This window comes from Branchiostoma belcheri, unplaced genomic scaffold, assembly GCF_001625305.1.
Source record: "Branchiostoma belcheri isolate BF01 breed outbred unplaced genomic scaffold, Haploidv18h27 scaffold37, whole genome shotgun sequence".
Taxonomy (NCBI): domain Eukaryota; kingdom Metazoa; phylum Chordata; class Leptocardii; order Amphioxiformes; family Branchiostomatidae; genus Branchiostoma; species Branchiostoma belcheri.
The window spans coordinates 964,346-979,305 of NW_017803987.1; the positions used below are offsets into that span (position 1 = coordinate 964,346).

The 14,960-nt window shown below is 44.4% G+C and overlaps 2 protein-coding genes across 2 annotated transcripts; one reads left to right on the forward strand and one right to left on the reverse strand.

Moving 5' to 3' along the window:
* Positions 1-91: 91 nt before the first annotated feature.
* LOC109476300 lies at positions 92-3,193 on the forward strand. The gene is made up of 2 exons (XM_019777214.1): positions 92-2,471; positions 2,957-3,193. The coding sequence occupies exons 1-2, from the start codon at positions 259-261 to the stop codon at positions 3,177-3,179; spliced, it is 2,436 nt and encodes an 811-aa protein (XP_019632773.1). The 5' UTR covers positions 92-258; the 3' UTR covers positions 3,180-3,193.
* Positions 3,194-3,612: 419 nt separating this feature from the next.
* LOC109476310 (kelch-like protein 31) lies at positions 3,613-14,951 on the reverse strand. Its single transcript, XM_019777224.1, has 12 exons — positions 14,829-14,951; positions 11,226-11,484; positions 10,241-10,531; positions 9,472-9,554; positions 8,773-8,873; positions 8,154-8,336; positions 7,513-7,626; positions 6,676-6,794; positions 6,015-6,130; positions 5,254-5,383; positions 4,646-4,843; positions 3,613-4,150 (listed from the first exon to the last, which is right to left on the reverse strand). The coding sequence occupies exons 2-12, from the start codon at positions 11,465-11,467 to the stop codon at positions 3,874-3,876; spliced, it is 1,854 nt and encodes a 617-aa protein (XP_019632783.1). The 5' UTR covers positions 11,468-11,484; positions 14,829-14,951; the 3' UTR covers positions 3,613-3,873.
* Between the last annotated feature and the right edge of the window lie 9 nt (positions 14,952-14,960).

Genomic DNA, 14,960 nt, shown 5'->3' on the forward strand with positions numbered 1-14,960 from the left:
TTAAAGAACTTTTAAGAAACGTATAGACATGGTTTATTAGTTTCCATTTTTCCATACGCCCCTATTTGTTATAGTCGCATATTCTACTGGATACAAGATGGACGAAAAAGTTAGTTTTCTTCTCGTTCTCCCAACTTTGGCGGTGTTTTCATGCTATATTGTCACTGGATAGGCGTCTAGAAGACGTGAACCATGTCTTTTTTTATCACGAAGAAAACTTGAAAGATACAGGGCGTAACTGTAAGGAACATTTTAAAAATGCAAACGACTTTTTATAACCCGGAAGCGAGGCAGTTATGGCGCCGTTTTCAAACTTTCCCCAACTTGGCCGACCTTGGGATCGGGGAGTGGAGAAAAACAGACCTGATCAGACTCCTGCACCAAGTCGAGCGCAAGAGAGAAGACTCCTCGCCATCTGTTTTACAAAACCAGGTGGATAATATGCTCGGATTTCTGTACTTCAAGCTAAACATGACCAAAGAAGCGAAGGGGTGTCTTGGGAGAGTGAAGGACCGTGATCCATCGAACATCGTGGCTTTTACGACAAGAGGCTACATTCTCTTGGACCACAACCGCCTTACACAGGCCAAGATTGTCCTGGAGGAATTTGAGGACGAGATATCCCCGGGGAAGACAACAGAAGAGGAGGTTGGGTTGAGGAAGGCGATAGCGTTGGGTGAAAAGGCGTTTTGCTGCTCACAACTCGGACCGAAGTATTTCAAACAAGGAATTGAACTCTACGAGACCGCCTTATCTTGCCCAGTCTTAGACACAGAGTGTGGATTGGTTCTTAAGTTTGGCCTTGGCTTGTTGCTGTCTAAGTGTTTGAGTGAAGACGTCTGTGTACAGATAGAAGGTTTTGATCCGGACTCGTTTTACGGAAGGGCAAGAGACTTGTTTCTAGGCGTGGTCGCAGAGGAAACCATGGAGATGGTTGCTAGGGCGTGGCTGTTGCTAGGGGAGACGCAAGTGAAGTATTTCCGCTTTCTGTCCGTACCGGAACAGGATTTGATGAAGAAAATGGCGTCACATTTGACTGAAGAAGTCTGTTTCGCCAAAGCTAAAGACATCGCACAGGGGAAGGATGCGTTCGTCTTAGAAAGACTAGGGTGTCATCTGAGACTTTGTAAGAAATTTAGCGCTGCCATTGCAACGTTGGAACAAGCCATAGAACTGAGATCAACTTCATTTGCATATCATGAAGTCGGGCTGGTCTACCTAGAGAAATGGGCATCTTCTAAGAAACCCAGGCCTTATAGGCCTACAAGGAACAAAGACGCCAAGCCACGTCTTAAGTCATCGGCGAAAAAGTCTCAAGCCGATATTTGGACGTCTCAGACAAGTGTCTCAAAGAGTAGGACACAGACAGGTGGAGGCGACACTGGGATCTGGCACAGCGTAAAACCCACACCTTCGGAGCCACATGCAAATCTGCAACGCGTTCTCAAATCGCCAGGAGGCGCTGCAGGGTTAAAGAACGCCGATTGCGTCCTAAAAGTCGACCCAAAGACGGACGCCATAAGAAGAGGGCAGGTCGATCGAATTCTAACTGCGGCAGGGAATCTTGTCTTGAAAGATGGCAAAAGCCTCCTACTGAAAAAAGCAAAAGAGTACTTCGTAAAAGCTCTTGAGCTAGGAGGATTTTCTCGCTATCTGATCCTGAAAGATCTTGCGAGAGCTAAGTACTCCCTTGGCACGGATCCTTCGGAAGTGTTCGGCGTTTTGGAGCAGGCGCTCCGTACGGGCGATGGATCGGTACAGTTTCGGAAGTGTTCTCGCAATGTTCTGGAGCTGTGGGGGTTGTACCTACTGGATCAAGGCGATATCACCCGTGGAAAACTACTGCTGTGTAAGGTGTTGGGGATGTGCGTGACAGAGATGGTGGCACAGGACGTATGCAAGGTTTCAGTCTGCGACATTCTCCTGGGCCGAGAGAAAAACCCTAGCGGAGAACTCGCTACAACGTCGGTAAGATACCTGCCAGTGTTGAAACACTATCCCTTCCCGTCCTCAGTCACCACAACGGAACAAGTGCAAGAATATCTCAGTCAGCTTGTGGAAACGTGCGACGAAAACAACGACTTCTGTGAAGCAAAAGTGTACCGAACGCTTGTTACAGCTTTTGGCGGCACTGTAGATCGGAATCGTTCTACAGAATGTAATCTAGCTGTTGCTCGTATCCAAGCGGGCGTCAGCGAAGTCATCGCAAGTGATGTTTATCGCGAGACGTTTCACGGTGTCATAGCGCCACCTGGCGATCACAGTTGTCGCTACAGCGTGTTTGTCATGTACGACCCCAAGGATCAGACCCAAGCAGATGAGCTGGTGAAACTGATCGAGGTTGACTGCGGTCTTCATTGCTGTTATGAATCAAGAGACTTCGAGCCCGGGTTGTTCCCGATGGACAACATTGAAAGGTGTCTGTCTCGCTCATGCAGCGTTCTACACGTCTTAACTTTGACGTACGCCAGGTAATATATATACCTATAACAACCTTACGTTGGACAAGCTTAGGCGTCCTCATAAACAACATTCTGTAGAATTAACGATGTTGGAATAGTGGAAAACGAAAAGCATAGTTCTGTACTTTTTTTAAGGGTGGAGCATACTTACAGAAATAAACAGGGGCCAGGTTATTTTCCCTACGCAATGTCTGTTAGATAGATAATAACCAGTACATAAGTTACTTGTATCTCATACCAGTACGCAGCTTCTGACAGAGAACTTTGGGTGTTCCCAAAATGTGACTGGAGGTAGCCGTAAAATAGTCTTTATCAGGCTTCGCACTGGGTGAGGCAAAAGTACTAGTACTGCTTTTGCAACTCCCCTGGCATATGTCATCTGTCCATGGTCAATTTCAACCTTTTTCAGCCGCTTTCGGAGCCTGGTAGCGGCTAGCTAGCCGTAAATAAATCAACTACGTCATACTTAATGATAATCTTATTCCGTCTTGTAGGAACTGTCTACAGTACACAGAGAAGACACGCCGACTGGTGAGGGAGAGGGGCCACGGGCGTGTAGCGGCGGTGGTGTACAAACATTACCCCGGCCCACGGGAGTTGGAGGGCTGCACCGTCATAGACAACGAGGAGTTCACCGACTCTTCCCAGGGGCAGAAGACCAGGAGATGGGCGGAGTTTCGGGAGGCGGTGTTCCGAGCATTGTTGCCGATAGATTGACCCTGACCTCTTCCGTCAATGGCAAGTGGCCAGCAAGCCGATTTGAAAAAAAAAAGAATTAAATAGAGTGTCTCATCGGTCATCAACTATTCCAAGAGCTATTTTCTTTGTCTTTTTTGTTTCTTTCCGTACATAATTTCTTGCCCTTTATCTTCTTTTACTCCTGTTGCCTTTCTCTCCTTTGCTTCCTTCTGTTGTTGCTGTTATTACATTGATCATTTCAATGGTCCATTGTATTAGCTATATTTGTCACATTACCATCGGTCAATTTTGCCTACAATGCACTTTCTAGTCCGTGGTGCTTCCCCAAAGCTTTCCCTGTCATTCCACTTTACTTTCCAGCCTTAGAATGTACCCAAAAATATCTTAGTTCTTGTCATTACTCTCCCTCTCCGAGTTATGACTCCAAAAGTGATGAGAGATTACACTGGTCCACAGTCATCCCATGTGTCATGATGTGTGTCGACTTTTATTCACGCAGACCAAAACAAATTTAAACTCTTCCTTATCATTGCAACAAGTATTAAATATGCTTTCTTCCTACTTGCGGATTTAATTAAAACGATTGGACATTATCAACTGATATGCGAAAGTAGAAACCATTGGAAAGTTTCCGTACATTTGGTACAGTTTGTATCTTCCTTTCGTTACACCGTATTGAAGCGATTTTGCTTTTATCTCTTTTTTTTTCCATTCACTTCGACTCCGTTCCGAACTGGTAACCAGTTTTCACTCGATCTACGGGCACGGTCAGGGCTATCGCGGACACCGCGACCAGAGGGCCGCTCATCTCGGGCGCCCAGCTCCACTCGTCCCGGGTAACGTCGTAACACTGCACGGCCTTCAGGTACTGCCTGGTAGACTCGCTCCAGCCGCCGCAGACGTAGACTTTGGTGCCCACCGCGGCGGCGCCTGCTGTACTCACTCCCGACAGGATGGGGGACAGGGCCGTCCACTGGTCGTTCAGCGGGCTAACGGGGAACAAAAAGGAAACGTTCAGCTTATACTGCCAACATTGTCTAACAACAACGCAAAGATTACTGCCAACATTGTCTAACAACAATGTAAAGATTATTGCCAACATTAAGTGAGTGAAGGTTAGACATCCAGGTAATAGGATACGCCAAAAACAGTTACTCAAGCAACTGGATATGATTTTGGAAACCGTAGCATCCACTACCTTTCGTCAGTGACACTAGAGACTGCAAACATTGACTAAGAACAACATAAAATTCCTGCCAACATTTTCTAACAACGTAAAGATTCCTGCCAATATTGTCTACCAACAACGTAAAGATTACAAAAGAATATTGTCAACGTTTCGATGACCGTCTGTCATGACCAGTCAGAATTGCCCTGATGAAGATCACAGACGGTCATCGAACGTCGGCTCGTAAAAATAAATGGTTGTGATCAAAGAACTTTGCTATTCATTCATTGTCTTTGGAAATATGCTATCCTCTCACCTGTAGCTCTCCACATGCATGACGTCCACTCTGTCGCCCTTCCCGCTCAGCTGACTGCCTCCCATCGCGATGATCTTCTCTCCCACCGTCACCATGTTGTGCCAGCCCCGCGGCTGGCTCATGGACGTCCGGTCGTTCCAGCTGTCCTCAGACAGGCGGTAACAGATCAGGGACCGAGAGTACGTCCCGCCGATGTACCTGGAAATGTGCAGAGATTTGTTTGCAATATATATTTTTTGTTTGTTTTTACTTTAGGCCACACCAACTTACATTGATGGTTTATTATGTTTACCAAAGAAGAACCTATTGTTTTTGCTGTTTCCTCTTCTCCAAACCAATAAGGTCAATGACCTGAACCAGACGTCTGTCACCATGGTAACTAGTGTTGGGTTACATAATGTTGCAATTTTATAGCAGAAGGGATTTAGACTCCTGTCAACCTATATAATCTATATATGAATGTGCTTGAGTAAGAATTAACAGAGTAGACCATATGCGAAGATATAACATTATGCATTTGCTTTAGTCTATTTATTATTTTATTTCCATTGATCATTACAGTAACTGTTATGGTCTAAAAGGACTGCGCTGTTAGGTGAGATACGTACCCTCCGCCGATGTACAGGAGCCCCCCATGTACAGCCCCGGCGTGGCAGCAGCGCGGGTACAGGAGGTTGGACACGTACGTCCACTCGTTCTTCGCAGGGTCATACATCTCCACAGAGGACAGTGTGCCGCCTGGAACGGTGCACAGCACAATATTATGTCAGTTGTATGCTTTCTGCCAATGATATCAACAAGATTACATTACCTCTTTAGCTTTGAAGTGGCCCGATGGCCGTGTTACGTGGCGACCACTAAGTAAAAAAGGGTACGGCTAAGCGGATACAGGGGTGCATGCCAAAGAATTCATACGAATTGTACGGAATTCATACGAATTTTACGGAATCCATGCGAATTTTTGAAAGACATACAATTTATTACAAGGAAACATACGAATTTCACGAAACACATACGAGTCATTACCAGAAAGACACGAATTTTACGGAATCCATATGATCCATTACTCGGAAACATACGATCCTTTCTAATTTGGTGATCTACAGGTCACCAAATTAGTGAGGATCGTATGTTTCCTTGTAATGAATCGTATGTTTTTTTCATAAAATTCGCTTGGATTCTGTAAAATTCGTATGAATTCTCTAAAATTCGTATGAATTCTTTGGCCCCTGGGATAAAAACTGAGCAAACAAAGCCGAAAGTTGACATTTGTCGTTCTTTGGGGCCAGCGCACGTTGAATCAGGACGGCGGCCGATATCGACTTCCATGCACATTTCATACACTTTAAAAAGGTAGTAAAAGTCTCACCTGCGTTCCTGCCTCCTACCGCCAGGAGGCGCCCTGACACAGCATTAACGTGGAAGTGCGTGCGTCTCTCCATCATGGGCGCTAGCTGCACCCACGTGTTGGACCTGGGGTCGTATCTGTGTGGTCAAAGACTTGTTAGTAGACCATACTGAGGAGATTTGGAAACATTTAACCACCTGCAAGACTGTGGTTGGATCTCGTAGAAGTGCTAGCTTATTTTTGGTGTGCTTATCGGGCATTCTTTTTTTTGCACTGGTATCTTTCTTATGGGTGTCGTATTGGAGACTGCCTGATCAATTTTGATACTGTCCTGCTCTATTGCCGATTTGATACCGTATTGCCAATTTGATGCTGTATTGCCAATTTGATACTGTGTTGCCAATTTCATACTGTGTTGTAAATACAATTTGATACAGGTTTACCGATTTTATAGCCCCTATCAGGTTTCGGGTGCCCTGCCCAGTTTGATTAATGAGGTTCTCCCTCTGGAATAGGCTACATGTACCATATCTATTACAGCCTGATTTTATTTTGTTCTGTACTGTAGTGTACTGTGTAAAATGAGTATGAGATCTCCGAATTCTTGTTCTATACTGTCTTGCCAATTTGCTACTGTATTGCAGCCACCGTAAGATCTGCTAGTAGATTGCTGCCTGCCCACCTGACTGCCGTGTTGACGCTGTGTTTGGCCTGGTTAGAGGCGTCGTACTGGTCCTCCCCACCAACAACATACAGGAAGTTGTCCATCACCACTGCCGCCTGATGACCGCTTTTACAAACCTGCACAGACAGACGTCCTTGAACGTTAGACATCCAGGTAATGAGATACACACATCAAGCAACTGGATAGATTTCGAAAACTGTCACGTCAATGTTTCAAGTAGTTAGGTAGGCATTCCTCGGTTTGGTAAGATCATAAAAGGTATTATTTTTACACCATGTACTTATCTTGTTTTTAGGCTTAGAGTGTCTGAGTCCTGATGGTAGCGTTCTGTTTGTTGCAAGTTTCTCTCATGTTCATCTTTCATGTCCCGTTGGCAAGTTCACTATACAACAGGTCCTTTGGAATTCTCCCGTCTGACATTCCGTAAACATGTCCAAGCCAACGGAGTTGCCATGTTTCAAGTAGCATTTTTTTTGTAAATAGCTGTTCAACCACAGTTAGCCATTTAATATCTTAATTATCTTATATTTTTATAATTTTACATTAAATATCTTATATTTAAGGACATCCTACGGTGGCAAGATATTAGCCAACATAGACACTCCTCTGGCCAATGGATGCTGCCTTCCCACCATTGGCAATGGATCTACTTGGAGATTCACATCTGTCATGTAGTAAGAGGAAGCAGGGACGGCAACTCTGCTAATAGTTTGTATAGAGATACATGAACATACAGTTCTGATCGCACATTGTTAAGTGAACCTACCATCTTCCAACCGCGCAGCATGCAAGTTCAGCCTATCCTGCCGTTCGCCTATGTTTGGCTGAACCTACCATGTCTGTCAGGTGGTGCCAGGTGGAGGTCTTGGTGTCCAGCATGTTGACTCTGCGTGTGAGAGGCTGGTCCAGCTGGGGAGGCTTGCCGCCTACTGTCACCAGGACCCGCGACTGGGGAGCAGAGGGACAGAGATTAGGCAGATTAGGATGACATGATAACATTGTCAAGCTGTATAATCCACAAGGAATTGTTGCTGTCAAGCAACTGGATAGGTTTGGGCAACTGTCAGACGTTTCAAGTAGCATCCACTACTTTTCATCGGTGACAGTCACGAACAAAAGTAGTGGATGCTACTTGAAACTTCTGTTTCCAAAACCTATCCAGTTGCTTGTGTATCTCATAACCTTCGTGAGGTAGCAGCTGCAGGTGATAGTTCATGACCTCTCCTTACCTTTGACCTGAGCTTGGTCCTGTGTGATTGGAGGACGTTCTGCTGGTGAGGCAGCAGGTGATAGTTCATGACCTTTCCTTACCTTTGACCTGAGCTTGGTCCTGTGTGATTGGAGGACGTTCTGCTGGTGAGGTAGCAGGTGATAGTTCATGACCTTTTCTTACCTTTGACCTGAGCTTGGTCCTCCGTGACTGGAGAACGTTCTGCTGGTGAGGCAGCAGGTGATAGTTCATGACCTTTCCTTACCTTTGACCTGAGCTTGGTCCTCCGTGATTGGAGGACGTTCTGCTGGTGAGGCAGCAGGTGATAGTTCATGGCCTCCACCAGGGCGGCCTGGCAGTCAGGGTCCCTCATCATGAAAGGAACCGTCTGCACGTGCTGGACGAGGTCGGAGGCTGGGATGATCGGGAACCGGATGTGACCCATGACCTTAAGGAAGCACAAATGTTGCAAAGATGGAGTAGAGTGACTTGTAACTTTGATATAATTGTCATGAACCAGACCTGCACTCCAAGAAAACTGCCGGAAGTTGTATCCTTAATCCTTTAACTGCAGACTTTTGTTGCAGCCACTACATATTTTCACTATTATACATCCATTGATATTTTACATCAAATGCAATATTACACGTGTCCAGCTTGGTGTAGACAGCAATCTTAGGACTTTGACTTGAAATAACGTTAAATGTTAGGAATATAATAATAGTACGGAAAGAACATTTCACAGCATCGTTGTAGACAATTAGTGAAGAAATTCATTGAAGAGGACAGAGTGCTAGAAAACAGAGACCTCCTATCTGTTATGCACAAAATATTGCCATGCATAGTGTCACCTGATGGGCTACCTGAACTGAGCTATGCCCTACCTTGGCCACGTGCTGCATGCGCGTGTTGGGGTCATGGTTTAACCACTTCAGGGCGATCTGGAACACCGTCAACTCAGGGTGCAGCAGGAGGTCATCGTTACCTGGTGAAGAGTATGACGTATCAGTATATATGAGACGTGAAATAAAATTCAATATCGTTCTGGCTGACGGTAACATCGATCTTTCTAGAAACATCTCAGTCCCCTGCGAGCCGTTAAGTTTATCCAGCTATAGATGGATGCTACTTGCCTATCTGTGTGAAGGTCTCTTCGGGAACTTTAGTTCAAATGTTTGTTTTTTCACGCACCCCTATTCTTTTAATCTGGGCGTTCAATATAAAGCTACTGTACGTAAATATGTATATCACACACACAGACACACACACACACAGCCTTTCAAGATGACAGGCCCACAAAGCATATGCCAACCGGGACGGGGGGGGGCGGTACCGACTTCCGATGAACTTTGACCCAGTGCTGACGTCACCCATGCAGAAAAAATCACGTGTCTGCAGCACACGGGATAAATAGCTGATGGTGACCGTGAGATATGGTCGAAAATTTCGGTGAGTCAAATTCTGTTGTGAGTTGGAGAACAGTACTGCTTTATTTCTCATTATGTAATTTACCAAGTCTAATGAGCTTTCATACTAGTACACATGCTGTAAAGTCATAGTGTTGTCAGAAGGACCAAACCCACCTAGGAACCCACACAGCTGGTCCACACTCAGCCGCTGGAACTGCTCACCGTCCGAGAAGGCAACAAAGTTTTCCAGGATGTATCTGGTGAGTGAAGAAAGGAGTTCGACCAGATGATGATGACGATGAAGAAAGGAACATTCAGATTAGACTTATCAGGTCGATCGTTGAGATTTTTGTACATAAGTGACACATGATAATCTCGTCTTTTACGTTCTATGCAAAAACTGAAATAATATCCACTATCTATGGTCTCTATTTCATAAAACTCGGATAATTACATTGCAGGTGCCATTGTAGACTCACGGGTCACGGGTTTCATTTGTGGCATGGGTATTATCTAAAATATGTTTATCCACAGATACTAGTATACAGTACAGTAGTACCCTTTGTATACTGTCAAAGGAGTGCCAAGAATATTACTGGACAACGTTAATTAATGGTGTAAAAACGAGACATTGACTCATACATGAGGTCATATAGTCGTATGGTGGAATACCCTGGATGCCAACTAGTATCGGGCCGTTAGCCGTTTTCCTTCGGCAGCCAAGAGCCCTTCGCCCGCCTACCTAAATTACCGCTACGGGGGATTACTATTCGTTTGTAGGGCCAGCCAAACTCCCCCCGGGCTAGACTCCCCCGTAGCGGTAATTTACACCAGCGGGCGAAGGGCTCTTGCGGCCCGGAAAACGAGTTCTGGCTTCCAGGGTAATGGTGGAATAAACCTTGTATTTTATATGTTTTGAAAATTATACAATGAAAAGACTTACTTCTCTGCGAAGTCCTTGACGGACTTGAGGTCGTACGAGGAGGCGATGTTGGCGATGTCGATGCAGCTCTCCACCGTGATGTCCGTCATGAGGAAGTCGCAGCACTGCTTGACCAGTGCCGGCATCTGGAGGTAGCTGGCGGCGGCGATGGTGCTGCCCACGCTCCCGACCGTCAGGTGCAGCTTCCCCGTGTAGGCGTAGTTGATGACCATGGACACGCCCTGGACGGACAGCCCGTGCAGTTCGAACACGTCGTTGTTCTTGTTGTTGGCGTCCCCGACGAAGTTGGACCTGTAGGGCAGACGTCATAATTCACAAGACGTCCCTTCTTTTAGAATAATGTAACTCGCTAAAATGTCGTAGCTGCAAAATAATTCATCTTAAAGATATATTTGGAAAACAGACCTTGTGGGTTTCTGGTGTAGAAGAGTTTTGAGATTGAAATGTAAGAAAATTAGCCCGCTTGCTTCGAAATCAGCCGCTTTCTTACAATACCCTGGTATGCAGTCTATCGCTGTTTGGGTGGGTTTTCTTCGGGGCTGCAGAAGCTCTTCCCCGCCCGCCTGAGCTAGGTTCCCCGGTAGGGTTTTCACGGCAGGAGTTTGATTAGGCCCACCACGATCATATTCGTTGTGGGGCAAATGAACTCCCGCCGTGCCAAACTCTATTAGCGTTACACTCCTACCGGGCGGCCTGTTGTACTGGGCGGGGGAAAACTATTAGAGCCCCGAAGACAGCCTAACCCAACCACGATAGACTGGACACCAGGTTAGATTGGCCTAGTCTCCACCAGACTTCTTTTGCGGGCTGGATAAATCGTAGAAATCGGCCTAAAAAGGGTATTAATTGGCAAGAGAAGGTAGCCGGCCAGAGAAGCTCTATTTGCCAATTAATACCCTTTTAGGCCGATTTCTACGATTTATTCAGCCCGCAAAAGAAGTCTGGTGGAGACTTAAGATTGGCCCAAGACAGAAAAGTTCCAGACCGGAAGTAGTCGCTGCATGACGCCAGGACGGCCCTGTGTGCGTCAAACGTCTTCCCCTTGCAGACGACGGTGACGTCACATAGCAACCGGTCGTTCCTCAGCCTGTTGAGTCCCTGCAGGATGCGGTCGCCATGGGAACCGCTGGAGATCTCCTTGCCGTGGTGTTCGAAGTTGGGGAGGGGCCGGGGGGAGTTGGGGCGGGAGGTTTTGCCGTTTGCACCCCTTTTCTTCTTCGGTGCCATGGTTCAAGCAGCAAAGCCTGGAGATACAACAGGCAAAGATTTTAAAGTCTATTCATAAGTTACAGCAATGAAAAACCTATTTAGCTGCCGAGTCCATTGAGAAAAATATTTTGATATTTATCGTCCTTAAAAGGACGAAAGAGACTCAGTAGCTAAAATAGCTTTGGTAACCAGGCTAACAACCTAGCGCATATTTACGAGCCACTGAAGACTCATACTAGCCTGGTATCCATCCCTACGAGCTATTTGCCGGTTCTAGTAGTCAACGCCACTAGAGCCAGCAAAATAGCTCATAGGGATGGACTACGCACTACAACCGGCAAATTTAGATCGTGTGGATGGACTACGTACAACGAGCAAATGGCTCGTAGGGACGGACTACGTACTAGAACCGGCAAATGGCTCGTAGGGATGGACTACGTACTAGAACCGGAAAATAACTCGAAGATGGACTACGTACTAGAACTGGCAAAGCCGATTGCGTTCAGCATGAAATAAAGTCCACATGTACTATATATCTGCAGCTTTATAGAAAACTATTCCGATAGATTATATTCAGTTGTCACTGATTCAGCGTCCGGTCTTTAGGTTGCGAGTTTGAAATTTGCCATAGGCTCGTTGAATTTGTTCTAGTCGTTTTGAGTTGGACCCCATAAATCTAAAAAGACCCACAAGTTGCATATGTTACCACATTGTATATTTGCAATCTCATACAATGATATCGCAGAGTCAGACATACTAATATTTATGCATATAGTGCAATAACTGTGAGGATAATAGTGTGGGCTCTCAAAGGGTTTACGTGTGTGCTGATGTTGAACCTAAGCTCTCTATGTAAACACTACCCATGTGTTAATGCCTGTCTACAGTTCAGAACTGTTAGTTCATCGTGACCTAGTCTATTTTTAGACAAAATGGGTCAAGTCCAGGCCAAATTCACCCTTGCCAAATCATGAATACTTGCCCATACAGCAGATAGATATAGTATGATACACGCCAAATACAACATTCTATATGCCGACTGTTGTTTCATCAGCATATTTAGTCCAGTTATCACCAGGCCAAGGTCGATACTACGTGTACACAATCTATCACTTGTGCACAGATTTCCGTGACGTCACTGGATGATCGTGAAAGATAACGACAGCGAACACCCGAAAATGTCTTGCGCAATAATATTTCCGATATTCTTCTCATAAAAAATTCGATAGAAGCATTTTGTGCGAAAGAAATCATAATTTGAGCTGATTGGGCTTAATCATCAATTCTATACTCCACAATTAGGTAATTATGTAACGGGAAACTGGTTATGATTTTTATGAGTGGTATCATACATGTTCTAACGATCGTGTAAGTTGTCGCTAATAGACATATGGAAATTGATGAAGTTATTGATTCTGGAGTATTGGAACCGACGTCCCTTCTTACAGTCAATAAAATAACTTTACGACTGCTGGGCGTCTATCGTACCAATCTTGGCACAGAAGTCCTCTACACTGCACGTTGAATACATATCAGCCAAATATTGCTCTCTACTCTAAGAGATGTCCAATCTATTCTCCATTATTCATGGCTTGTAAGCTATCTATTACAAAATGATACATCATCGACGATAGGTCCGGTTGAGATATGAAATATTCTAATGGAGTATTAACTTTAAAAAAATACAATTTTTCGGTCTAATAAGGCAACGCCCATATCTGGGTATCCCCCGTTATGTCTATTAATAATTTTTGGCAGATGTGGTCGCTTGTTTACCCATCTGTCCTTTTCACCATTTCAGGTCAACGAAAAACATCTCAATAAAAATTGTAGATACACTAGCAGGGCTCGAAATTCATTTTTGGGAATGGGTGCACTGGTGCACCCAACCTAAAGAATTGGGTGCACACATTTTTTGGGGGTGCGCCATATTATGAAATAAAATAAGTAGAATTTCAGCAAAACTAATTATATTTCATTTCTAAAGAAAATTACTACATTAACAATGATTTTATAATTTTTCTGACACTTGGATAAATGTTACGAATATGCTGTATACTACTATACATTTAACATCTTTACATACGTAAACCTAAGAAAATATCTGGGTGCACTGGTGCACCCACAGAAAAAGATCGGGTGCACAGCTCCAAATCTGGGTACAGTAAGGTGCACAAGCACCCAGTATTTCAAGCCCTGACTAGGTTTTCTGTTGGTGAAACGTCTCTATGGTCTATAGGATATATGTTTTATAGTTCAGGGTTAAGAGGGCATGGATAGATCAAGGTTAATACGTGGGTGTAGATATGTTTCAGCCGTTATACGCTGTCTGCTTGCATGTTAAAGTTACATCATGCGTTGGTATATGCGTTTTGCATATAAAAATTTGATTCTTATATTTTGTTTCATCTATATTTGACCTTTACAATGGGGTTAAGATTCTTAAGAACATTGCTGTAAGATTCTGAACTTTCTAAGCAAGAAGACACATATTAATAGCTAAAGATAATATTGACTTGGATATTCATATTCATATTTTGTTTCGAATTCTGAATCAAGAACACATATAATAAAGCTAGAGTTTAGTAGCTTAAAGTTATAAAATGATATGGCATCATTAGATATTATGTATCATATACATGTCTGGGCCACAGAATTCAGTTGAACTGTATCTTGTATACGCTTGTTTTAGGTATATAGAAAGCCATATATTGTAACAGTTGTTCACAAGCAATATTTCATTGGTGTATAGATATTATGTGCATTTTCATGCACGTTGTACAGCATACGAATTTACCAATTATAATACATAATAATCAATAATTATAGATGGTGAAACGTACGTAGTTTCGATGAAATCACGATTCTGAATGCCTGCGCAGTTGTGTCCTATAGGAGACAGTAATAAATTTACCTCGTGTCCACGTTTAAGATATCGGGACAGGGAGGGGGGAGGGGGGCATGTCACCATAGCACGTTCTTCTTAACGGACAACCGAATTCGATCCTTTTCATCCTCATCAGTGGATGTTAAAATTGATTTAAATTTAAAACCTACATATTTATATTTTAAAGATATTAAACGGTTTTATACTGATGCATCTGTACTACTAGATTTGATTTCTGAATCGTTTTAAGCACAGTTTTGATATAATATTCGTCATCACGTATTAAATGGGTGTCCAGATGCGACACTTGTCCGACCGTGCTATAATAGGAAACCGCCAACCCAGCCAAGATTGTACCGCGGCTATCATATATGCTTGCGTCACTTTTTACACCACACGAAAATGGTACCGTCTGACTAAAAGGAAGCTAGGAAGGTCTTGGAGTGAAGAAAGCAAATGACTTTAGGTTCGGCGTGTGTTTCTTGGACTTACCTTCGAATCCTGCCCCCGATCCGAGGATGTTAGCGCCCGTCCGCGGCAGCAGGGCTACTCAGGACGGTTCCAAAAGCGGTCATTCCGTGCGTGCCGAACATTCGTGCCCTGAACACGTGCCCCGGCGGCTGG